The sequence below is a fragment of the Aquila chrysaetos genome, chromosome 3 (genome assembly GCF_900496995.4).
Source record: "Aquila chrysaetos chrysaetos chromosome 3, bAquChr1.4, whole genome shotgun sequence".
Taxonomy (NCBI): Eukaryota; Metazoa; Chordata; class Aves; order Accipitriformes; family Accipitridae; genus Aquila; species Aquila chrysaetos.
This window is the reverse complement of record NC_044006.1, coordinates 53,281,487-53,307,370: the sequence shown is the minus strand read 5'-3', so window position 1 is coordinate 53,307,370 and position 25,884 is coordinate 53,281,487. Positions and strand designations below refer to the sequence as shown.

Genomic DNA, 25,884 nt, shown 5'->3' with positions numbered 1-25,884 from the left:
ACGGTGGATGCTGTTTACCTTGACTTTAGGAAGGTGTTTGATGGGATCTGTTAGAGGCTATTTGTAACCAAACTGGAGATAGGTGGTTTGCATAGGTGGACTGCAAGGTGGGTAGAAAATTACCTGGACTGCTATGCTCAGTGCTGATACAAAGTCAGGCTCGTGGCCTGTAGTGTTCCTCAGAGGTTGCAAGTGTGACTGCTACTGTTTGATGTTTTTATTAACAACCTGGAGAATAGGAGGGAGTGTGCCTTCAGCAAGGTCATGGATGATACCAAGTTAATGAATTGAAGCATAGGGCTTCTTTTCAGAGAGACCTTGACAGTCTGGAGAAAGAAGCTGACAGAAAACTTGGGAAACCACAGCAGCATGAAAGAAGATGGTAGAGGAAAGTTCACATGCTTTCCCAATGGCAGAAAGGAGAAATTTCAAGTTTCCATTTCATTACTGGATGGAACAGTAGTCTACAGTATCCTCTGGTATTTAAAAAAAAAAAGTGATGATGTGTGATCTAACTTGAAGCCAGGAAGGGAACTTGAAGCCAGGAAGGGATCCTACATTTCACAGTAGTGGTCAGCACTGTTGTTTGGGGGTCCTCCTCCTCTTCCAGGATATGCAACTAAACTGAAGAACAGACAGCTGAGGAACATCATAGAAACCTTGGTTTGATCTCTTTGATGACTGGCAGGGAGATTGATAGAAGTAGCAAAAGCACAGAGGTTTTGTATGCAGTGTTCTCCTTTCTTCAACATAAGATCATCATTTATATTCTTGCAGAACTGTCTTGTTTTCTACACACCTTCCAATTTACAGTGAATGAGAAGGTAATTCTACAAATGGCAGTATCTCAGTACAGTCTGAGCACTGATTAAGGCCAATCCTATGGGGAAAAAATGTAAAGACTGGGCTTTAATGCGTGCATACTCTACATCAGGGCAAAATTTATTTCTACCTGCAATCCCAATTTTGGAATATTTTTGGTTTTCATGAGTTCTTTAAATTAAGTCTGACGGTGCTTTTCTTGTGGTCAGCTTATGTAGGTAATATTCTTAGATTTTACTTGAAACAAGGTAAGAATAACTTGAGGTACAGAATTATATTATCTGGTAGCATGATAGCTGTTATCCCAGGTGATAATGGACTGATGTGGTCAAATCTTTTCATGCTCTCAAAAATAAGTCTGTATTTTTGGGTATTGTCTTCATCTACTGAGGGTGGGGAAGAACACCTTTTTGATTTGGGCTATAATGTCCATGTAGCTGTATCTGTGTGGGGAAGACCGATTTCAAGTGTTTTATTAGGAACCCACTCAAATTAGTGCATGGAATGCCATAAAACTGTTGAAAGTAGATTTATTCTGGTGATTTTTTCCCCAGTTGAAAACATAAACATAATAGTGTTCTGCTTATAATTATTTCATACATAAATTCATCTAAATCAGAATATAAGTCAGTCTGGTAATACTCAAAATCAAATCTTGTGCAAGTAATTTGTATTTAGAATCCTATTATTAGAAACATGAGAATCATTACTTTCCTTCTTGAAGCTTTATATTTTCTGTTTTTATAATTTAAAGTTAATGTTAAAATATCAATCTTTATAAAAATGTAAAATGTCAACCTTAACTTTTAAACACATAAGACAATAAGCGGAAGAAAGTGTCTGTGTTACAAATATAAACTTGCAGGTTGCCAGTAGTTTGATTGACAAGCACTGTGTGGAGATACTGGCAACTGTTGCTTTTGCATACTTTTGTATTTTTATAGTTGGCTTCTAACTGGCAAGCACAGATGGCCATAGATTATGATTTTTGTATGTTTCTGAATTAGAGAAAACATTTATATAGTATTTTAAATTGCATTGTCTAAATATCATGTGTTAACTACTCTATATGGGTTTTGATTTTAATTGCTAAGTTACAGTATAGGATTTTTGGAACCAACTATTTTAACATTTTGTTAATAATATGAAAGGTTTCTGTGCCCAGCTTTTGAATAATTGGAAGATTTGTTCTCAAGCAACTTCTCATTAAGCAATCAACGTTATTTTGTGGTAGTAGCAACTTTTTAAGTTTTTTCCTGAAAAAATTAATCAGATTTGACACTATCAGGCCTTTCTCTTTCTGATAATGAAGAATGTTCTACCACAAAGTCAGAATTGGTCGTTTCAGTGGTACTTTATAAAGTATTTGGGACTGCTCTAACCCAGAGATTAAAAGGGTTTTAGAGAAACCCTGTGAACTGCTCTTTCAAGGATCAGGCTTGTTCTGCCCATTCCAGGAAGTTCAGTGTACTGTATAACTTTTTTTTTTTTCCCTCAGAATTTTAGCAAAAATAAGAACTAAACTCAGTTTTCTAGGATGTACATTCATAGCTTTTATTGCTATCTATTCTTGGTAGTCTGCTAGAAGCTTATATAGGGGCTCGGAGAATTGAATGGCAATAAGAATCTGAATATACTTTATAGGAACTTTTTTGTAGTAGTATATTTAGCTAATTTATGTAAAGATAGTGTACTGTTTCTGTCTGAAGTTAACTATGCAACTCATTGTGACTTTAGGGGTCCCGTAAAATAAAAACATAGCTCCTGCTTTGTTAAATGAAACTAGTGCTCTCAGGCATAAATTCAATTATGTGTGGTTAGTAAGGAGAAAAATGGTAACTGAGTGGTAATTGAGGAGAAAAAATACTAAATACTAGACATGAAAATAAATTTTTCTTTTACCAGAAGGAAACTTTGCTCTTTTCATCTATTATTACAGAAATTTAGATTGGAGTTTAGCCTTACTTTGGGCTCAGGGAAAAAATAGACTCACTTTTTTGCTATCTTGTGGTCTTAGGCATGTTTTCCTAAGGTTATTTTTCGGGGAAGAAGGGCAGCATGTAAAGAAAATTACTGAATAAGACAGAGATTTATTAACTTTTTGCGTGCATGTAGCATTTAATGACGTGGTTTCATTGCTTTTTAGACTATTCCTGTTCTGGAAGACATTTCTTTTGAGTTGAATATTTTTTTAAGACCCAGATATAGTGGGATAAACATGCTTAACACTTAACTCTGTTACTGTATTGCAATTGTTTTCTGAAAATAAATTGTTATCCTGAAAGAACTCCAAGGGATTAATTAAATGAGTCTCCAGCTGCTGATTTAACTATATATAGTTAAATAGCTGATATAACTATATGCTTGTTAAGGAACAGGTGTTAAACCAGTTGCTTTAAGAAGAAATAAAGTGAAGTAACTACCTAAACAATGCTCAGATTGTTAGTAAATTTTTTTTTAGTGATACAGAAGGCAACATACTTACTGACACATGCCTGATGACTCTGCTGCTTTCCAAAAAATTCAAGTTATGAATAGATTAATGATTTAATGCCTATATTTGACCACTAAATTGCTACTATGCCATAAAACAAGCTTTCTTCTGAAGCCCTGCTGAAGCTTGTTATCTGTGAATGTCCATTACTTCTTTCTTTATTTCTCTTTCTTATGGTGTATGGTATTCACCTGTATGCTTTGTTTAAATAATTCATTGTGAACCATTCATGAACTATGGTTTTGTAGGTGATAATGAGTAAAATTGATCCTTGGTGTAATTCACTTGACTGCACTGGGTTTATAGAAATCAACTGCAGTAAATGCAAAGCCTAGCATTATAAATTTAAACACAATATTGAAAGAAAAAGTGGGTATAAAATTGGAAGCTAGTACATAATTTTAATGATTAAGTAGCATGGGGACTATCTCTCATTTGCCTTCTGTTCAGTAGGACTGTATCTGCCTTTTACTTCCAGAAGACAGCTCATTTCACAAGGCTGATTTCATCAAGAGTTGAGCGGGGAAAAAAGTACGTAAAATCCTAGCCAAATTTGTAATTGTACAACCTTACAAAAAATGTCTTTGCTGAAGCTTGCTGGAGAATTCATCTTTATGAAATACTGCACTAATTGTGGCTTTCAGTCTAATGGTTTTTCTGCCAAGTGTATTTTGTAGGCATTACTTTAATCTGTCCCAGTGGCTTTAAGGTGTGGTAACTTTTGCAAGTCCCAGGCCTTTTTTTGTTTGTTTGTTTTGCTTTTATCTTCATGTGATTGAATTAATGAACACAAGCTTTGTCTTCATTGCTTTGCATCTCCTGGGCCAGTAGGGGATACACAGCAATCTAGTTTCCATTCAGTTGGTGTCATGTGTAGCCTACCTAATTTCGTGTACTACATGCCACCAGTGACTTAGTTTTATTAGTTATTCTTAAGTTCTAACACTATCTGACAACTTAGAATTTTGACAACTTTTCATTAAGATGAGAGGTATCATCTTGTTACACATCTAAAATCACGATAGGTAAGGTTGTATCACCTTTTGGAGCTCAAAAATGTTATTTATTCTGTTGTCTGTCATAGCGTCTACCACTCACTGTTCAGCTGCTAAGTGTTACTAAGATATAATAATTTTATAACTTGATTTAAATTAATGTTACTAAGATATAATAATTTTATAACTTGATTTAAGTCACCAAAGATAAATTGTCTGTTCACTTCCTAGAGTCTGTCTTTTGGTTGTGTCAGCAAAACATACCACATCCTGTGTTTTCATTCAGTAGGAAAGTGGTACTAAAATCATATTGTAGGCTCTCATGTACACTTTTAAAACAGGAACTGGTTTAGTTAATAGAACCTCATCTACATTTACATCTTGTTTGGGGTCCTGCACTTTAGAGAGCTTACTGTCCTTACATGGATGTCAGAGCTGAAGTTACCCATTGCCTTATGTGGATACCAAAACACCCCAGAGAACTGGGTCCAGCTGGGGAGTAACTTACTAGCGGTTAGTACATATTATTAAATTGCTGAAGTCTAGTGGATTTGTGTGTAGACATAAACATGGTGGCATGTAGAAAATCTTTGCAATGTTATAGCCTAGTAACTGAATTTTAGGACTCTCTTGAAGATTATGACAACACTGAAGGTTGGTTAGTGCCTGAGGATAATGACTGATATGTTTGTTTCTAAAGGGCTGGGAGATAACAAGTTCATACAGTCCAATGAACAGTACTGTAACTGTATGGAAAACAACTAATGCTTTCAAAGTATCTAAATCTTCATATTAGGATTCATTTTCAAGAATGAATTAATATACAAACCCATCTGCTGGGTGCAAATTTTCAAAACACTTTTGTGAGATGTGAAGAACAGCATCGCAAAGCGGTGAAGTTTTCTAGTTCAGAAAGTTGGTGAAGAAAATCATATGGCTTGTTAAAAACTAGCAGTTTAGCAAATTTAGTAGTAAAACTTTTTTTTTTTTCCCCTCATGCTTTTATAAGGATAAAATGTAATGGAAACATTTGCATCTCCTTTGTTAAAATTTGTTTGACCAAATTTTAGCTCTGGCCTGGAATTTCCTGGCTTTGGCAAGCTGGATGATTTTAGAACGGCTAAGGGAGGGAGAGGGGGAAATATTTTTCCTTCCAGGGGGCTGCAAGATTTTCTTAAACACATTTGTTAATCCATTTGTTAACATTGTGATAATTCCTCCTCCTTCCCCACCTCCCCTCCAAAAATTGTTTCAAGAGGTTGTAGGACATTGAAGACTGACTTTGTCTCTGTGCTATGGGGGTTTTTTCAGCCTAGCTGAAGAAAGCTTCGGGATCCAGTTTTTAATTAAAGTTGGTGTTACACATAAGCCTAGTATAACAGGAGTGCATTTCTGTCATTGCATAACTCTTTTGCCTTACCTTATTACAGAGCTTTTAAAACTCTGGGCAGAAGCAAAGGATAGACCATGCCTTTTGAGACAGCACCCGACTGGTGATCTTCCTCACTTAACGCAGAGTAAAAGAAGCTCTGTTTTACGTTAGCTGCCTTTGCATTGATGTGACAAAGACATCCTCATGTTTCAGGCTTCAAGCATGGGTGATCTGTGCTTTTTTTACAGAGCAGCATGAAGCAAGCTTTCTATTTGCCCTCTTGTTTTTGTCACTGACAGCTTGGCCCAATCTACTTATTTCCCCTTCACTTTAGGGAAATAATGGTGCCAATGCAGGTCAGGTGCTTTTTTGACCCTCTGTATCAGCAGAGGCAGTTATACAACATTCAGTATGAGAAGGATAAAGCTAAAAAGTAGATAGGAGCAATATGTAAATCATGCATGTATAAGTAGGTTAGTTAAGAGACCAGTTGAGCAATTTTTTTAGTAGTTAGTTTGAGGCATTGCTTTTCCTGAAGCAATCCAGCATTGAAATGTGCTTGGTGTACTTGTGTCTGTCATTGTAACCTGACTTGAGAGTATTTTCATACACTTAACTTACATTCCTTGTCCAGAAAATAACCCAGCTGTAATGAACTTAGCTGTTCCTAGGTCTGTTCCTATTTAAATTCTTGGGACATGGAAGAGCAGACCAGATCAGAACCACGCTAATTCTGAGGCTTTCCAGCTCACAGTGCCATCTGGAGGAGTTCATTCAAGTTCAGTGCCCTTGGTTATTAGCACTGACAACAGTAGTCTCTAACTTGATACAGACTGCTAAAAAGATGAAGACAATTGCCCTGCATGCTGTTATTCTCACTGTCCTCAGTTGTCCTCTATGGTACTTCACCTGTAACTGTAAATTGTGGTGATCCCATTGGTTTTCTTCAGAGTACTGCATAGGAATGGCTGTCTCTGAAGCTGAAAGACTCTCAAGCTTGTATTTAGGTAGAGACTATAGCATTTCATCTTTGGAAATTTTCATAGCCTTATTGACATCCTCTAATACTCATGAGCCACTTAAAATCTCCGTAAGGAGAGACATTCTAAGGTCTTGCTCACGTTATTTGGGAAAATCTGACTGTAAGTGCAACATAAAACCAAAAGTAGATTGGAAATACCTCATTCCTGGGTGATTATTTTCTTGTTCATTCAGCCTAATGTTTCCCATTTAGTAAATTCAGCATCTGTTGAATGGAAGAAATAAACTAAAGCTCCATTTGCCTCAATAGATAAGCAGATTGAAACTTGCAAAGAACATTAATTCTTTACTTACAGTTTGGATTTTCAGCTATGTGACATAATATGTTGAATATATTTGCAGGTTACTTGCTCAGTTATCTTCTTTCTGTAGGTTTTTATCTCAGGATTTGGAAAGAGTTGTGATACTCTCCTATTTGTTGATTAGCAGAATAGAATAATAGAATAGAATCAGTAGACTTCACTTGAAAGTTGTCTATCTATCCTCTGTATTTGATAATTTTCCATTCATGTCACTCTCTGTTATCCTTTTCTTAGGCATCAGGAACTTAGAAGATGCAGGTGGCACTGTAAATTTGCCTATACTTCAGGAGTTAGTGCTTTGGCAATGCAACCCTCAGTGCTTAGACCTTTTGAGAATATGACAAAAAGTGACAAAGTGCCACTTTCTTCTCTTATGCAGTTACCAGTTAGCCTGTTCAATACCTCTTTAGGGGGCGGATGGTCAAGCTTTACAAAACTTGGTGACATAACAACAAATGAGTTTTGAACAGCCTAGGCGAGGCTTTACTGCTTAAATCTTAGTATTGCTGTCTCCCAGACTCTCTTCCTTATTCCTTTAGAGGGCCTCTTATCTGCTGCAATGGAACATAAAAATGTTACTGTATATTGGAATCATAAACCCAGGTCACAGGTGAAACAGATTACAGCAGGTATTTTTTCAGTTATCCGGGGGAAGGTGGAATAGATAACCTGAGACTTAAGATCACAGCAGATCTCCAGCTTCTGAATGTTGTCAAAATTTCAAATTCAGGTTGGCCTTTTTGCTTTGTCCCTATTGGCTTGCAAGACACCCAAGTCAAGACTTCATGGGACGTATCTGTGCTTTATAGATGATCAAAACAAATCCCACCCCAGGGCCTTGCTTTTTGTCCTTTGTGTTTCACTGAAAGCCTCTGTAGCAATAATTGCTTACCTGTTCTCAAGGGGAGTAGTGACCTATCATTACTAGGGCAGGTGAATCTTAAATTAATCCTTCACCTTTTAAGACAAGTTATCAGTCTTAGTCTAAATATTTTGGTTTCACTTTCATTCTCAGTAATCATTCAGAAATTATACCTTATTATCATTCAGTGATGAGGATTAGGAGCATTATATTTGGAAAAGCCTAAGCCATTTTTATCATAGGACTGTTTATGATCTTCCATGAGTTTCATGATGCACCTGAGTGTTATCTTGCACTTGCAGCCACAGTCTGTCTGATTCTGGGTTATATTGTAGTTAAAACTTATACAATACAGTTTGCTACAATGCGTGTTATACATTCAGACACAGCTTAGAGCAGACTCTTTAGCATTCGTTCTATAAGCAAAATAAATACCCCTTTCTCAGCCAAATTTGTGGCTTTTGTGTTGGTGACAAGTCCCAAGCAGCACCTGACAATATTATTTCACATCTGCCTACCCTCCATGTGCTTAGTTGCAGACACTGCTCCTGTGGAGAATTTCCGTCTGCTAGATTGAAAGTTTAAGATATGCTTCCTGCTGTTAAATACAACATTTACATTAAAGCACTGAAGCTAGGAGTGTTTGTTAGGTTCACTGGACCTTTTTCTACTGTATTGTGAGACCAGATTCTCAAATAACAAATGGTATTATTGCTACCAAATTCTGTTTTACAAAACAGGATTGCATAGGGTCTTTTCAGTCATGCAATAAGTAGTAAATCACAAAACTGGTGTACAGACCGTTGGCTTCATATCTTAGTCATTTACTATGGTAGGCATTGAGAGTCATTTCAGAGAGGTTTCTCATGGTTTCTCTTAATTGCTGCCGGGGCATGCTGCTCTCTAATGGTTAGCTTGCTATCCACCAGGACTCTCAGGTCTCTTTTAGCAGAGCTACCCGGCCAGTCAGTCCCCAGCTGTTACTGTTGTATGGGTAATTCCATCCCAGGTGCAGGACTTGATGTATATCTTTGTTAAATCTCATGCAGGTCTTGTTGGCTTAGTCTTCCAGCATGTTGAGGTCTTTCTGTGTGGTGGTTCTTCCTTCTGGTGTATCTGGCTTTCCTCCAGTTTGATGTCATCCATGAACTTGGTTAAGGTGCGTGCGATTTCATCATCCAGATTATGTATCAACATACTGAATATTATAGGACTGCCAATTTGACTTTGAGCCATTAACCACTGCTCTAAGCTACAGACAAGAAGATTCAGACAGAAGTCCTTGTCTTCTTACATTGACTGAGTGATCTAAAGATGACCTGTCCAGGACAGAACATTTCTCACTGGATACCAGACTGTTTGAGAAATTCTGACAAAGAGCAAGTCCCCTTCTGTGAGCAGGACACGTTCAGGTGAAGTTTAAGCAGTATCTGGAACATCTTTTGAAATGATAATAGTTGAGAAGTCAAGACCATAATGTAGATCTTAATTCATGATTTATTGTACAGTGTAGAAATGAAAAAGAATAATTACTGCCTGTAGCAGCTTCTCTGAGGTTCCTTTTTGTTGTCAGTCTGTAAGTTCACAACTCATCCTTCTATGCTTCTTCTTTAAATACAAGTTAAGAAAAGAAATAGAGGTTTTGTACTTAAGAGGAGCTGTGAGAGATGAACAGTCCCTGCTCTTTCTGTAAGAGGTGCCTATGCAGCACTGAATTTGAGATGTAAGCATTCGATGTTAGTAAGTTAAAATTTGAAACTAATACATGAAGTATAAGTGTACGACTATACTTGTACAGGATATGCTACCTATAAACTTCTTGTCTTAGCAATTAGAAGCTGTTTTTTAAACAGTAAGTACAGCAAATATTGTTTATCTTATTTCATAACAGCCTTCTTCAGAGGCACTGAGCAATTTTAATTCCTGTTAACTCTGAAAATGAGACTATCCAGATCTAATACATTGTCTCAGAATGTTAAGGAATAATAAGCAATCATAAGGCAGCATCCAGTTTTTTCTGTTTTAAAAAGTCTTTTATGCATGTAAAGTAAAAATATAGCTATTTATGCTTTATAACTGTTGCTTTTTAAATTTTCATGGATTTTTGCAGTATTTTCTTGTGCTGATATATGGGCAGTGATTAACCGTTGCAGCTTTTGTTTGGATATTTTATATATTTTTTTAAATGCTTAAGAGGAGATTAAGTTTTGCATTCTGTTGGAGCCAAATTTTATTTTAACATGCACTTCTACTCTAGAAATAGTTCAGTCGGACCATATTTGAAATTAATCAGTGGACAGCGTATCCCAGCAATCTAGATTGCTGGCACAATTGCCAAGTGTCAGAATGTGCTGAAGATAGCTGAATAAATAAATAAATAATGCTGCTGTTGTAATTAGAGCAGTGCATTAACTGTCATAATTGACACTGTTACACAAGTAATCCCCACCACTCTGCAAGTTAGTTCCTTTCTGTCTCAAGAGTATTTAATTCCTAATAGTGGTTGATTCTCCACTTTTCTGACTTTCTGCCAGTTGGAGGATATCAGCATTTAAAAGCTAAGGTAATGTTGTACCATGTGTCTGTAATTTTGCTGCAGTCTGTGATGCGGGATTGGTGCTAGTATTTTGGGGGGGGGATTCATAAGTAGAAAGAAATTATAATTAGAACCAGATAAATAAATATATGCTCTAAATATCTAAGTTCTTTGGTGCAATTGTTTTTTTTATTGTGGGAAATTATTTTGAAAAGTATACCCATTACTTATCTGCACGCTGCTCTGTTGTAGTCTTGTGATTTTGAATACGTGTTTTTCTAAGAGGCATCATGTCTTGTGCATCCACAGAATTTAGTGCTAACATCCAATCACTTCCCATTTTTCAATCTAATGGAAAGCTGAGCAGCTGTTGTAAATGGCACTTCTGAAAATAAACATGTAATTCTTCCTGCACAATTTTATTGTAGGTTGTTATGCATTAAAAGGAAAGAAACATAGTTTCATTCTCAGAGTTTAGCTTAAAACTTCTATTTATTTATTACAATTAAGAATTTAATTATACAATGGATATTCAATAGAAATAATTCAGACAATAAACATGGACTCCATAATACAATTTTTTATATTGCTATAAAGTGGACACATCTGTTTCCAAGAGGATTGCTTTTTTTTGCCTACAAGCAGGACTTGAAAAACCCATGAGCTGAAAATTGCAAGTTGTTAGTTATTTTAGATGGAAAAGCTGAGAGTCAAGGATAAGGCGCAAAATCAGCTGTCACTCACTACCGGAAAACACTGATGGAATTTTTAACAGGATTCAATACTGCTTGGAGGATCCAAGGGCTTATCAGCATGATGGGAAAAGCTGGAGGCAACGTGCTGGCGGATAGTGAAAGAAGACTTGCTCTAGATTGGTTTTCAGATGTGCTAAAACCTATGGTAAAGTTGCATCACAGCTGACTGTTCCTGATGCCTTCCCAGGGTAAAGTGCTCATTCTGTATTGCTCCTTGGAGTTGGATCAATGCAGAGAGCCTGTTCTGAGCATCCTTCAGCTTCTGTTTTTGGATCCTTCCTCCTCCATGAGTAACATCTGTGTTTACATCTTTTCCTCTTGCTCGCAACTTTTGTAACTTGACAGACACTTGATGTTGAATTGTTTCAAAACTGCAGATTCAGAACTGACAGAAGCAGCGTTAAATTCTCCACAGACTTAGTTTTGGTGTTATCATGCTGATATGCCTGGAAGACAGGTGTGGTGGATTGACCCTGGCTGGATGCCAGGTGCCCACTGAAGCCGTTCTATCACTCCCCTTCCTCAGCTGGACAGGGGACAGAAAATATAAGGAAAGGCTCGTGGGTTGAGATAAGGACAGGAAGAGATCATTCACCACTTACCATCACAGGCCAAACAGACTCAGCTTGGGGAAAAAAAAAAATTTAATTTATTACCAATCAAACCAGAGTAGGATAATGAGAAATAGAACCAATTCTTAAAAACACCTTCCCCCCACCCCTCCCTTCTTCCTCGGCTCAACTCCACTCCCGATTTTCTCTACCTCCTCCCCCCTCAGCAGTACAGGGGGACAGGGAATGGGGGTTGCAGTCATTGTTTCTGCTGCTCCTTCCTTCTCAGGGGGAGGACTCCTCACTCTTCCCCTGCCCCAGCGTGGGCTCCTCTTTCCACGGGTCCACAGGTCCTGCCAGGAACTTGCTCCAGCGTGGGCTTCCCACGGTGTCACAGCCTCCTTCGGGCACCCACCTGCTCCAGTGTGGGGTCCTCCCCGGGCTGCAGGTGGATATCTGCTCCACCGTGGACCTCCCTGGGCTGCAGGGGGACAGCCTGCCTCACCATGGTCTTCCCCACGGGCTGCAGGGGAATCTCTGCTCCAGCGCCTGGAGCACCTCCTCCCCCTCCTTCACTGACCTGGGTGTCTGCAGGGCTGTTTCTCTTACATATTCTCCTCTCCTCTGGCTGCTGTTTCGCAGCAGTTCTTTCCCCTTCTTAAATCTGTTATCCCAGAGGTGCTACCACTGTTGCTGATGGGCTCGGTCTTGGCCACCGGCAGGTCCATCTTGGAGCCAGCTGGCATTGGCTCTATCAGATATAGGGGAAGCTTGCAGCAGCTTCTCACAGAAGCCACCCCTGTAGCCTCCCAGCTACCAAAACCTTGCCACACAAAGCCAATACAACAGGGTAAAGGAATGTATAGTTGTATCAGCTTGTATTTGTTTTACATTTTGTTCACACTGGAAAAACAATTTTTTGGGAAATACAAAATCTGAAAGTGTTTTTCTGTTTTAATGAAAGTTTTAATTCTACCAAATTTATTTTCCTTAGTTTCCATGACTGCTGTTGAATTTTTCCTGCTTGTCATTGAAATGTAGATAGATCCTCAACTCTAGTTCCTGAGTCCCATTTTCTGAAGGAATTAGGTGTCTGAGACTCCCCTGTCTTGATGTAAGCATCACAGAGTATTTGTTCACCAGTAGCTTTTCGTTATGCTGCTTCTCTCATTTCTAGTTTTTAAAATTTGATTAAAAATGTGAATTTGAAGCTATGTTGCATTAATAGCTGGACAGTTTTGTGTATACATGAATGTGTGGAGTAAAAAGTGCTGTCATTTGTGCGTGCATCTGCACTAATAGTGTAGTGTAATTTATTTCTGAAATATTAAATACTCGTACAGAAATTGTCAGTTGAGAACTTGTGTAATATAAAAATACAGCAGTTTAGTTTGCATATGCATTTAGCTTTCATATGTGCCCATCTTCAGCAACGTTTAAACAGAAAAAAATAAGGTCTGTTTATAACTGCAATGGTAGAGTTTAATCTGTTAATTCTGAACAAGTGAAAGTCGACAACTTAATTTTGAAAGGAGAGAAATCTGGCATACCCAGATGCCTCAGCTAAAATATGCAAAATACTTGAGGAGAGACACAGAGTAATTCACTTGTCCTTGAGCTACACATCTAATTTTGTAGACAAATAAAGACTGTAAAGCTGCTTTTAAAAAGCCAACTTAACTTTCCATTACAGAAGGTTTCAATCAAGTTGGGGAAGAGAGTTCTTGACCAGTGGCACTACATGTCTTCCATTATTTAAAAAGTAAAAAAAGTGAAATCTCAGTAGTTGCACTTGAAATCAGGTTGTCTGCTTTATGTCATTGTGGCATTTGGACAAATTCTGCTTGTCTTTTGGTTAAATTGAAAACTATTTTGTTGAGGTAAATTTACAGTTTTAGCAGAATGTAGTAATGTCTTAAGGAGACAAATGGAACCTTCACCCTTCCCATTTTTAAGAAGCTAAATCTATGCCTTTTTTTTTTTTTCTTCCTTAAACTTCAAAGTCAGGAGGAGACTATCCTTTCTTTTCCTGTTCAGAATTTGTGGTGTTTATAAGCTTTAATAGAGTTTTGGTGAAACAATGAAAGTTGCCTATTTACAAAATAGAAAAAAAAATAATCATGAAGTTGAACTAACTAGGGATGTAGTAGGGAGGAATTAAGTATTAAATACGTAGGTGAGCATATTTTGCTCAGCAAATCTTCAGGTCCTCCACCTGTAAACAGAGCAGGAGCCATATGCCACCCTGTCAGTCATCTAAGAATGGAGAGGAGGCTGAAGAAACCCATGAAGAAATACAAATAAAGGGACGTAAGCATAAACTAGCCAGAAGTCAGCAGTGATCTGTCAGTGATGCGTTTATTTAGATTGGGGCTTCTCAGCTATCTTGGGGCCAGATGAGAACTAGAGAACACTTCAAGTGACAGCTCGCGCTGTAACCGGTGACTGGGAAAGAGGATCCGTGTGTCCTGCTTGATTTGCATGTTGCTGAAGAGGTTGGATGGAAGCCTGGCTTTCTCGATTGGTGAATATCAGGAGCAAACATGCTATCTTTTCTATAGCTTTTTCTTAAAATTACAGCAGATTTATAAAAAATACATGATACTTGGGTATTAGTTGATGTAAAAAGTATTTAAAGCTTTAGGATCTTGATTTGTATGCTTTATGTTGGAGCTACATTTATAAAATATATTGTAGCACTTAATTAATGTTGGACTCTTCAATTTGAAAAGAATGATCTTTGTTTCCAGATTTCATTGGTAGGATCTGTTTAATTTTTAATTTTAATTGGTAAAACCTGTTGTGCTTGCTTTTTCTTATTTGAACAGAAATTCTGTTCTTGTTAAGAAAAAAATATTTTAAATGGATTTTCTTGTGTAAACCACTATAAAGTGATTAAAAGTGATAAGCTCTTCAAAAGGCAGTGTCTTACAGTATTTGAATAGCTTACATACTAATTGGTTTTTCAACTGTGTGCCTGGCTCACCTGTGACTTTTTGCTCATCAGCATGTTTTGCTACAAGGTAGTGTATCTTTTAATTTGCTTATTGTTTGTTTTTAGACTATTCCCTCATTATGTATTTTGCTATTTCTTTATGATGTTTTCAGTAACTTGATCTGCTTTTTGAGTTCTAACAAACTTTTTAAAAAACTTTGTGATACTTGCTGGAAGAGAGATTTGCTTTTATCTGTCTCTGGTATAAAAATTAAAAGTAATTTCTGTAAATTATTTTTGAGGTATTTGTTACTATAAAATTGAAAAATGAGATCAGAGTTTATTTCATTGCATTTGTCTTTTATAGTGACATTTGTACCTTTACCTTTGAATGTTTTGATTTCTAGGTATCAGTCTGTGGAACAGTAACTTGCTAGTATGAAACTGAAAAGGAATTAATTAATAGATTGTTGTTTCACATTTAAGAATTTTTTTAAGGCAAACTATGTAAACAGAAAAATAATCTGAATATGTCTCAGATATGCAGCATTAACTTCCAACTTGTTTTCAGCAGTGATTAGTTTGAAGCTTTATGTAGAACAGTTGGTAAGCCTTTGTAGTGGATGTCATTAGTAATAAAGGGGAAAACTTTCATCTTTAACAAGATTTTGTCTTCTATACAGCTTGCCCAATTTAGGCAGCGGAAAGCGCAAACCAATGGTCAAAATGGATCAAAGAAGCAGAAAAAGAGGAAGAAAACAGCAAACATCAAAGATGAAGAATCAATACAAGATGGGATTGATACTGATCGATCTCAAGGTGATGAAACATCCACATGCAGCAGCCGAAGGGGAGCAGCTGCTACTGCTGACTTTGCTATTATCAGGACTTTGCATAGTGGAGAAATTATCAAACACAGCCAGACTTACACCATTGAGGTAAGTTTGTCTCAGCTGTAAACAGTTACTTTTGGGGAGGGAAAAATAGTCCATTAATTTTGAGAGTGGAAATAAAAGAATTATATGCGATTTTGGATATTATTTCCTTGCCTCCTCTGCCTGTCCTTAATATGTCCAGAGAAGGCACTTTCTACCTGCCTGCTGGCATCATGTTTTCTGTCGTAATCAGTGTACTGTAGATTATGGAAAGTTTGTTGGTACTGCTGTACTCCCTAAATGGGCAAAAATTGGTTTCGTTTTATTTCTTCATTTTATGCATTTTGTTTTATTAAAAGTTTACAAATTGCAGTGGATTTTTGATCACTGCAGCTACGGCTACAGCAAAATGCAAAACTAAACATCTTTCTTGTATCCATAATGTAATTTAAGTCTTTCTGGTTAATGAGGAGGAGGAATGAATTTAGAAAACACTACTTAGAACTGGATGCCTTACGAGACTGATAAACAGATACTCTACTTTTACTACTTAATGAAATATAATCCTGATTGCTAGTGGCTGAAAGTACATGCTCTGAGAAAGTTGTAAGAGGCCCTGTGTGATATACACTGGCAGTCTAGTTCAGTTCTGAGTGGACATGAATTCACATAACGTAGTATGTTGTTCCAAATATGAGGGACAAGAGATGCTGATGTTATTTACAGAATAGCTTATTCCATTTGTGAAAGCAGTGCCTCTAAAAGGACGAGTGGCATTCTGAACAAGCAGGTCAATGCAGAATCCCAGCTCTGTGCATGTGAATGCAATCTTTTCTGAGATGTAGTACAGATGAGCACAATGCATTTTGACTTGTCAGTCCTGTGCTAGGATAGACCATTTGTAGCTATTTTGGCTCCATTATCATAGTAAAGGCATGTATCTATACTTAGCAAGCTCGTGTGAGGGCTTCAGAACTGTTTGTAGTAACTCAGTAAAACTGTCTGTTCAACTTGTAGCTTTTCCTGGAGGAGGTAGTAAATTTTTTAAAGAGTATTTGAATGACTGTTTTCATAGGTGAAGGTGAGACTTTTTTGCCTTCTAGGAGAAGAGAAAGGTGTACTTTATGAAATGCAGCAGGTTATCTACAACTAAGGAGAGAGGACTGTTAGGGCAGAGCACTGTTTAAAGGGAATCACTTAAACTGTTGTTTTAACTATTATAGTCTACATAAATATGTAACTGTATGAAGACACTTTCTTAACCAAATACATATTGAAGTACATCATGATTGCATGTTACAGATGGACTCTGCTGATGTACTTGCTCTCAGTCAGGGTAAATATCTCTACTACAATTGGAGAAACAGGGTAAAGTACAGAATCAGAATAATTTAGGTTGGAAGGGACCTCCAAGGTTATCTAGTGCAATCCTGTGCTCAAAGCAGGTGTAATTAGATCAGATTGGTCCTAGTAGCCTATGTTGGCTTCTGAATGCTAACAATACAAGACACAGATGATTTTAAAAATGGAAAAAATACCTACACTGCAGTTGCTAAAGATTGCATACATAAATATATTCTTAAGATTGAGTATGATTTTTATGAGGTCTGCCTTATTCCCAAAGCAGCTTAACTTATGTTTAAATAAATAAATAAATATAGAGATGCATAGGGGGTTTTGGTATGTTGGGGGTTTTTGGTTTGTTTTTTTTAAAAGTAGCTTTTAAAAAAATAAGTATGGTGATTAGTGTTTATTTGTAATTTGACTATCCTGAATTACTCATGTCTTACTGACTTCCAAAACTGTATTCACTTCCACCAAAAAAAAGCTGCTCCCAATTGGGAGAGCATTTTTCTTTGTTAATGTTGTCTGTGGCGTGCTTATTCAGGTTAAATAAGTAATTGGTATTTTGGAGTTGGAAGATGATTGCTAAAGTCTCTATCTGTGCAATATTAATAGAAGAGGAAAAATTCTGAAATAGTTTCAATGAATCTCATAACTTACTGATTTTAGTCTTAAAAGTGCAATGATTTGGTCAGAGAGCCTGTATTACAGTAATTGGATTAGAGCTTGCTTAGTTGAAATGGCAGCCAATGTAATAGGCAGTTTCAAGCTAATCTGTGCAATGGAGAATTACAGACAGCTTCTTTGAGCTGTTTGCTTTTTCACCCAACATTAAATCTTTATAGGCTGCTGTGTCAAAAGAGTAAGGCAAGGTTACTGGAGGCATCATGCAGGATTATTTTCTAGCTAAATTTTGATTCCACTTACTTATTTCATCCTTTACTGGAATTCATATCTAGAATTGTTCTTTCTGTACCACAAAATAGACTCAGAACATCTGACTTTACTGCCCATCTATCTAAAAATCCTGACTGAGCTCTTTTGTGGTAATTTTGTGGGTAGAAGTTTATCTCCCTGCAGTTTTTCTAGTATGATTTTTTAGTCCCCAGTGGAATTAGCATGTCCAAATGCAAATAACAGAGAGTTCTTTTTCTCAATATGAATAACAGAAAGTGAAATAGAGGTACGCCTCTGGGAGCTTATTCCCCATCTGAAGTTAGAGGAGTTCCTTTTCAGAGAAGGCAAAAATCTGTTTAGAGAATTCAAAGTTATTTTTTGCAGTCATCCCTTTCCCTTTTTTTTCTCCCTGTCTTCCTAAGGGTGGGTTCCTCCATCCCGTGTAATCCCTCGAGTTACAGAAACTAATTCAAAGAACTCTGGAATAACTATCATTGTTTTGTACCGTCCTTATCTATTCCATTTTACCTTCTGTCTGAACTTATTTGTAATTCCTATAAGGTTTTCCATCCTCTATCAGAGGAACAGTGTATTTACAAGATTTATTAGAGAAATGCCAGTTGGTATTTCTTGGTTAAAGTCTCTGGGTCTTAACTTGTTTCATGCTAAATGCTTTTTGTCTTCGTCTTACAAAGAGAATAATATGTTGAGTTTCTAGTTGCCTTTGGTTTTTGTCTTTATTCTGTTGCACCCTGATATCTTTTGGTCTTGACATCCATAGTGTCCTTTTCCATATAGAAGTAAAAATAATCTAGAAGACACAGCTGAGGAAATAAATCGGATCAATGAAAGTCTTGGGTTTAGGATTGCTTCTTTTTGTGACTTCCTGCAATTAAATATGGAAGAAAGCAAAAGCCACTTCCAGGGTAAATAATTGCTGAGAGCACCTTCTCTAAGAAGTCTTGAAGCAATGCATCGGAGCTTGCTGCTTTGCAAGAATGTGTTAATGCCACAAAAGCAAAAGAAATTAACCTGCGGCACAGTAAAATTGTCCTTGAGTCACCTGGGTAGTAAAAGCTATTATACAAAGCTTCTTAGAAAAGAAAAGTTAAAAGTTCTGTGATGAAGAATACCTGCTAATTGACTAAGGTTGGATTAGTAACTCGTCTTTTGTTTTTCACAGGACAAATCCATTTGGTAATAGTTTTAGAATAGCTTAACTGTTTACTCAGGTAGGTGATAAAGTGTGTTCATTGTTTCATTTCTATAACTTATGCCAGGTGCTAGTGCCTGAGATTTGACAGGAAAAGAACAGAAACAGAGTAAGGAGGAGACACTGGGTAGGATTCTTGAGAACTAAGGAAGAAAAGTGACAGAAATATGGAAACATAAGCAGTGTGGAGAAACAGAGAGGATGCCTCAGTGAGAAAAGGCGTAGGTGGTGAATGTGGGTGAGGCATTCCTATGATAGAAGCATGAAAGCAAAGAGCAACCAAAGGCTTTGACTAGAGAAGAGATATTCTGGGATGTACAGTACGATGGAGGATTTGAAAAAAAGGGTGGCTAAATAAAATGTAGTAAAAATTAGCCCAGTCACTTCAGATAATCTAGCATCCCTTGAAAAATGTTTTGAAATTGGAGAATGAAGATAAACAAATGTTTGGAAATGGTCTGTTCAGTAATAAAGTCAGTGCCTCGAGAGAAGAGAATAGATTCTCAGCAGCATGTCGTTCTGACTGAAGCCAGTCATCTTTCCGTTCACTGTCTGGCCAAAAGATTGCCAAGATATCTTGCCAATTTTCCTTGATATGTAAGACAACCTGTGGTATGATGCCTTCCTTTCTCTCTGTAAATACTGATATATAATAGATTTACTGACACAGAAATTACCTGTATTACCTGGTCTTTGCAGATTTACAGAGTATTTAGATTAAACATTTATAAGGTCGTTATTACCAAAGAATAAAAACCTTATTAAATCCTTAGGTTACCTCTCTGTTGATGATGTTTTCTGATACAGGAGATTTATACACTGAAGAGTGGGGTACTTTGCTGCACATTATGTTCAGATTTGGCAGTGGTTTATCTCCACTATTTAAATCTGATTGTAGTCAATTGGTTTGGGTCATAAGTTACCAGAGAATACATTTCTTTGAATTGAATGGGTTTTGGATTAGGAACTAGGAAAGGCATGGTGAGGCAATATATAAGAATAGCACTTCAGAATGTTCTACAAATATTAAAGGCCCATAAAGTTCAGGATGACCTAAAGAGAGGGTTTCATGACTGGGTTTTTCAGTTTACATTCTCTTTGCCTCCCTTACTAGTTACGGTCCTCTTAATTAGTCTTACTCAGGTTTGATCATCTTTGGATCACTAGTGACCCATGTGAAACTGGCCACGATAAAATAACTTGGTTTTGCTTCTACCGCTGGGTAATACATGCTCAAGAATGAGTCCAGAATTTTGTAGTTACATTTTTGTAACAGTTTACACTAAGGTCATTAAAAAGTCAGTAATTTACTTCAGGTGGAATTCTGTTCCATGAATGCTCAGTCTTGGTTCTTACCCTTTAATACTGTCATCCATTGCAATTTGAGTAGTTTAGTATTGGATGTCCATTCTTGCAAAACGTTTTATTGTCACCTATGAAAGTTTTCTAAAGAAACATAAAAATAACTTTTCAGTTCTTGTGGCCAATTTCGTATATGAGTTCTTTTGTGAATCCTGTGATAATGTTGGGTGTCCAGTGCTGAAGAACGTGACTTCTGAGCAATGCTTAACTGCATACAGAAACAAGTTATTCTGAAATGGACCTCCTGTGTTTCACAGGCTGATTACTCCCTTTTTTGTTCAGCTTGCAGTATTTCCTCTGAAGAATGTATACAGATGAAAGTGTTTTTAATTTTCTGAATACTTAAGCATTATCATTAAAGGTACTACCTGCAGAGTTGATTGAGATACTTAAAACACACTGAACAGACATCTCAAAGACTCTTTATAGGCAACTATCAACTATGTTGTCAGTGAAGAAAATATTAAATAAAAAATTAAAATATCTTGCCAGAAGAGAGCATCTGTTTGTAGCAAGAAAATGCTGTGGGGCATAGGTGGTAGAATACATGCAAACTAACAACCCGAAGTCAGCGTGTGACAGAAACCTATTTCAGATTCCATAAAATATTGAGCGAACTGATGAATAGCTTTGTTGGCATTATCCTGACAAAAGATGTTGTGTTGTTGCTAATTGTGTGTATATATATGAATTTTTTTAAGTATTTCCTTTTAAGCTGGACCCCTGTGGTTCAGACAGATGAGTTGTGTAAAACCTAATTACTTCTATTGACCATAAAAGAATTGAAGCATATGGAATGGATGGCTTAATAATAGAAGGAACTGGATTTTGAAATAAGGTTGGTCAGGTCTTAGGAACAGAACATAGCTGCTTGGAGGACAATATGAGTGCCCATAAAATGTTGACTACTTGTAGTGTTATTGATTCTGACAGTAAAAGAATAGCATTAAGTCTTAGAGTGTTGGAGTCTAATGTGTGACCTCATAGGATTTAAGTGTTTTTAACTGATTTTTAGCAGGGTTTGGATGAACCCCTTAGCACAGAAGGTGGATTTATTTAACTTGTGTTCATTTGGCCATCTTTCTTTGCTTATCTTCAGTAAATCCCTTGCCAAAAATACTTGGTCTTAACAGCCAAAAAACTATCTAGATGCAGGATTGAAGGAGATACTTTAGAAGGATTATTTATGCTGCTAACAGATACTGCACACTTAAACTGATGGAGCACTATATGGTTTTTGATAAGTTTTAAAAAATTATTTTCTTTTTTTTTACTTTAGATTGGTATTCAGAAAGGAGAAGCAATACACTCATTTAAAAAAAAAATCTCATATTTGGCCAAATTACCATAAAAAATCAGAGAATTATTTTCAGTAATCACTTTCCTTAGGGAATTCATGTTTTCTCACTCTAGCCTAAGCATCAATCTACAAGTTCTTGGCCTTTTACTATGATTATCTATTAGGTTTGAGCTTATCCCAGGATCTAAACATTCATTTATCATCTTTCTTATAAAAGGGGCTGTTTATATAATTCAAAAGCATTACAAGGAAAAACTATATAGGAAGTCAGACTACTTTTCCTTGTTTTTTGCATGTTGAGAAGTGTCTGTATTTCATGCCCTATATAAAGAACTTCAAGAGCCGTTAGATCTAATTAAATATGTAAATTTATAGGAATACTTCTGAGCTTCTGTAGAAATACTTCTAATCTTTCTTTGTGAAGCCTTCTGAATTGGAACAAACCATGAAAAATTGTAGGAGGATATGGCCATACATTTGTTATCTGTATTATGAAAATAAGTAAGAATGTGGTTTTCCCTGATTTTATTCCTTCCGGAGGACTTTGTCCTAGACCAAGGATATAGATTACAAACAATATGTGAAATGAGAGTGTGTGTGTGTATATGCATATATATATACACAAATATACATATAAGTAAAATTTGTGTGTGTGTATGCATGTATATACACAAATATGTATGTAAGTATATATAATATGAATAAAAATGTATATTTATATAAAAATTAAATGTCATTAAGTACTAATTGTGTATTCCAGGGCAGAAACATTTTTGTCACCCTATAGTTTTACAACATAATTTTGATTTCTGTTTCAGTTTGTGGCTTATTTTTAAGGTGGACTTTTTTAATTTTTAAGATCATATGCACTGTATGAATTTTAGCTTCCACATTTATATTTTAAGTTAGCTTTGCGTACTCTGTACATAAAATAATACCCCTTTTTTAGGTTAATTACATTGTGGAGCTACATATTGGATTCAAAATATGTAGAATTGATGATTTTGGGGTTATAAAAACTGCAGAGCTCCGGTAGGTCTGAGTGGCAGATTTTTTTTTTAAATAAATACAAAACAAAACACAGTTGACAGGTCCAAATTTTACTGATGTCTACTGATGCAAACCTGACTAAGTTCCTTTGAAAATAAGCCTGACAGAATTCAGTGTAAAATGGAGACTGATTTAATGTAAGGCCGACTAAAGTTAAGTGAATTTTGAAGAAGCCCTATTATGTACATTTCATTTTTGCTAAAGTAGTTTTAACTCAAAATTACACTTTTCAAGTTCAAAAGGGTACTTGCTTATTCCCCAATAGTGCACCTTATGTAGATAATTTAAATATTTTGCATATTCTCCTACTAACATCTTGATTCTCAAACCTGATACATTGTATGTAGTTCATCAGGATACTCTATATTTAATTCAAGCACCTTCCATGGCATGTTTATGCTCAGTTTGTTAAGGCTTTGTTCCTTTAATTGCTCTAATTCATTAGATCACAAGTTTTGAGTCTTTGTCCTTGTTCTTCCTGATCACTTTTACCTTTCCTTGGTTTCCATGGAAGCTGAAGGAGATGATGAGTGTTTGCTTTAAAATTCTAGTCAATGTCAAAAGTCCTGCATGTATGAAAATTGCATTCTGTATATGGTGAAGTTCTTAAGCCAGCAAAATTCCTAATTAGGTAAAATTAATCTATCAGAGAAAAGCCCTTTTCTTGGTACTCCTTATTTCTTTAAAAAAAAAAAAAATTAAGTTACATTTCCAAGATACTATTTTGTACCTGTATGTTATATTTTCATTAGAAGACTTTGTCATGTAATTATAATGTTTCCATGATCATAGTTGAAGAGCAAAGTAACTTTTTCTTTTTTAAAGCTGAGATTTCAAGGAAGTGAAAGTGGCCTTCGCTATATGTATTCTAATCAAATTCATGGATACCTTAATATTTTCAAATATTATCTACATTCTCAGAAACAGATGGAAAATATCTTGTTTAATATTTTTAGAGTGCCATCATTGTAAATATTTTAATATTTTATTTTAGCCAGAAAGTGAAATTTCCACCACAGTAGAAGATTACAGTTCTGAGGTAAGACTGAAGTAATGCTTTTCCTAACTTTTCTTTCAACTTTATTTTACATGTTTAATGCAATGCTGTGCATTGTTTTTCAAAAAGAGAAGGAAAGAAAGAGCAAATGTGATATTATAGACAAAGCTGTTGCATGTCATTACTGGTATGAGTAATGTACCATTAAAGCAGGCATTATGTCAACTACATAATGGGATGGCTACTATAATCAATAATGTAGTAGATATATGAACTGTTGTAACAATGTCATCATTACGGTTGTATTAATGCTTATTGTTGCCATTGGAGTTGTGGCTGTGCATAATTTCTACTAATTTTCTGTGGGAAACTATTTAATAAGTTGATTACATTTTAATGAGTTCCAAAGCAGCTGTTGCTCAGCGACTGGCTAGGCATCAGTCTGCTGGTGGGAGGTGGTGAGTGATTGCCTTTGCATCGCTTGTTGTTTGGGGGGTTTGTTTTGTTTTCTTTCACTTATTAAGCTGTCTTTATCTCAACCCGTGAATTTTTTTTTGCTTTTGCCCTGCCGATTCTCTCGTCCATCCCGCTGGTGGGGGAGTGAGTGACTGACTGTGGAGGGGGGGCTTAGCTGCTGGCCAAGGTCAACCCACCACACGTTGGCAGCTACTACTCATCTCTGTCACGTCGAAGGGTAGTAGCATACATGGAATTTTGGTCTTGCCAAATAAAACAGTTTGTTAATGTTTGTAAGGAGTAGACTACCTCATGCATAAGTGTGGGTCAAGAACATGCTTGCAAGAAATACCCATGGAATATCTACAGTAAATATTGTTTCTAGTTTAAAAAAATTAATTTTTCATGTCTCAAACAATCACTTTCTGTAGTGACAATCTGGGTTTTGTTTTGCAAATCTCTGTGCTAAACACTTCTGCAAAACACACCCCAGAATCTTAAACTTGGCAATAAGTAAGAGGGGATGAAGTAATCAAATGAGTCTCCATTGCTGAAGTAAATTTGGTTTAGAATACTTTGTTCCTCTCTTGATTTAGCCTTTTGTAAGAGAAGGTGACTATGCCTTAGAATAACTATTTGTTCAATACTAGTATTATAGCTGCTTATTGTGAAGCCTAAGGGAATATACACAGCAGACAATGTGTCCCTGACCTGTTGCATTGCATGGTGCAAAAGTAAAATCGTTACCACAGTGGGCAGTCTAGACATACCCTGACAACTGGAAAGAGTTTTGTTTCCCAACTTAAATGCTCTGTCTTCACTTGCTTCTTCTCCCAGCCTATTCTCCTGACCAACTCTGTCTGTTTTCTATCCCTTAGTTTTTTGTAAATTCTTCCCTTCTCTGTAATAGCTTCTGTCAATCTTTTCACCTTCCCTCGCCCATCCCCTTTTTCCCCTTGCTTGGTTTCTTAGCTCAGTCTTACAAGCTTTTCAGCCTGTTTCTATTTTTCCTTCTTCAGTCATTCTGAAGTCCAGTTTCTTTCCCAGCCTTTCCAACTTCATCCAAGCATTGTTTCTCCTTCTGTCTTCTTTTAATATTTTTTCTCCCTCTCCCTTGAAAACCTCTTCTCCTTTATTCCCTCTTCTTATGTTGGGGTCCTCCTAATGTTCAGCTCAACTTGTCCTAGATGAAAGCAGTAGTTTTTCTTTCCAACTTCTCTCATCAAATCCCAGTTACAGTTTCCTCCATAGAGTTGGTCTCAGGCTTTTTAGTTGAATTCTTTTCCTGTCCCCCTATTCCCCAGTTTGACACCTTTCTCTCCCACTTCTTCCTCTTGTCCTTGTTTATAAACACCCTCACTTTATTCTGGTGTGTTGGGAGAAGGCACTTGGGAATACAGGGAAAATGTTCCCTTATATTAATTATTGGCTACTTTCAAATACAGAATACGGAACCATATGGACCCTTGGTCTGGTCAATTATGATCGTTTCTGTGGCATGGGTTTTGTGATGCAAATTTTAAAAAAAAGTATCTGAGACTGGTGCTTTTGGAATCGAAGATTCCAGTGCAGCTGTTGGAGTGCTGTAAATGAAAGAAAGAAAAAATATTTTTGTGGAGGGATAGGTGCAAGGGCTTGAAGCAAACGCTACCTGGGGAAGAAAATCAGTTTAAAGATGTAGTGTTTTTCATAGATAAAATGTGGTTTATTTTGTCCAAGGAATTA

General features: G+C 36.5%; 1 protein-coding gene across 9 annotated transcripts in view; it reads left to right on the top strand.

The window, feature by feature from the left end:
• The window catches only part of AKAP9 (A-kinase anchoring protein 9), a 123,160-nt gene that overhangs the window by 11,730 nt on the left and 85,546 nt on the right, over positions 1–25,884 (top strand). For 8 of the 9 annotated variants that reach the window (XM_030008497.2, XM_030008498.2, XM_030008494.2 and 5 more), the window contains exons 2-3: positions 15,349–15,603; positions 23,701–23,745. In XM_030008497.2, coding sequence (XP_029864357.1) covers positions 15,349–15,603; positions 23,701–23,745 — 300 coding nt within the window. The remainder of the gene's footprint in view (positions 1–15,348; positions 15,604–23,700; positions 23,746–25,884) is intronic. The other variant, XM_030008499.2, reaches the window with a different exon arrangement.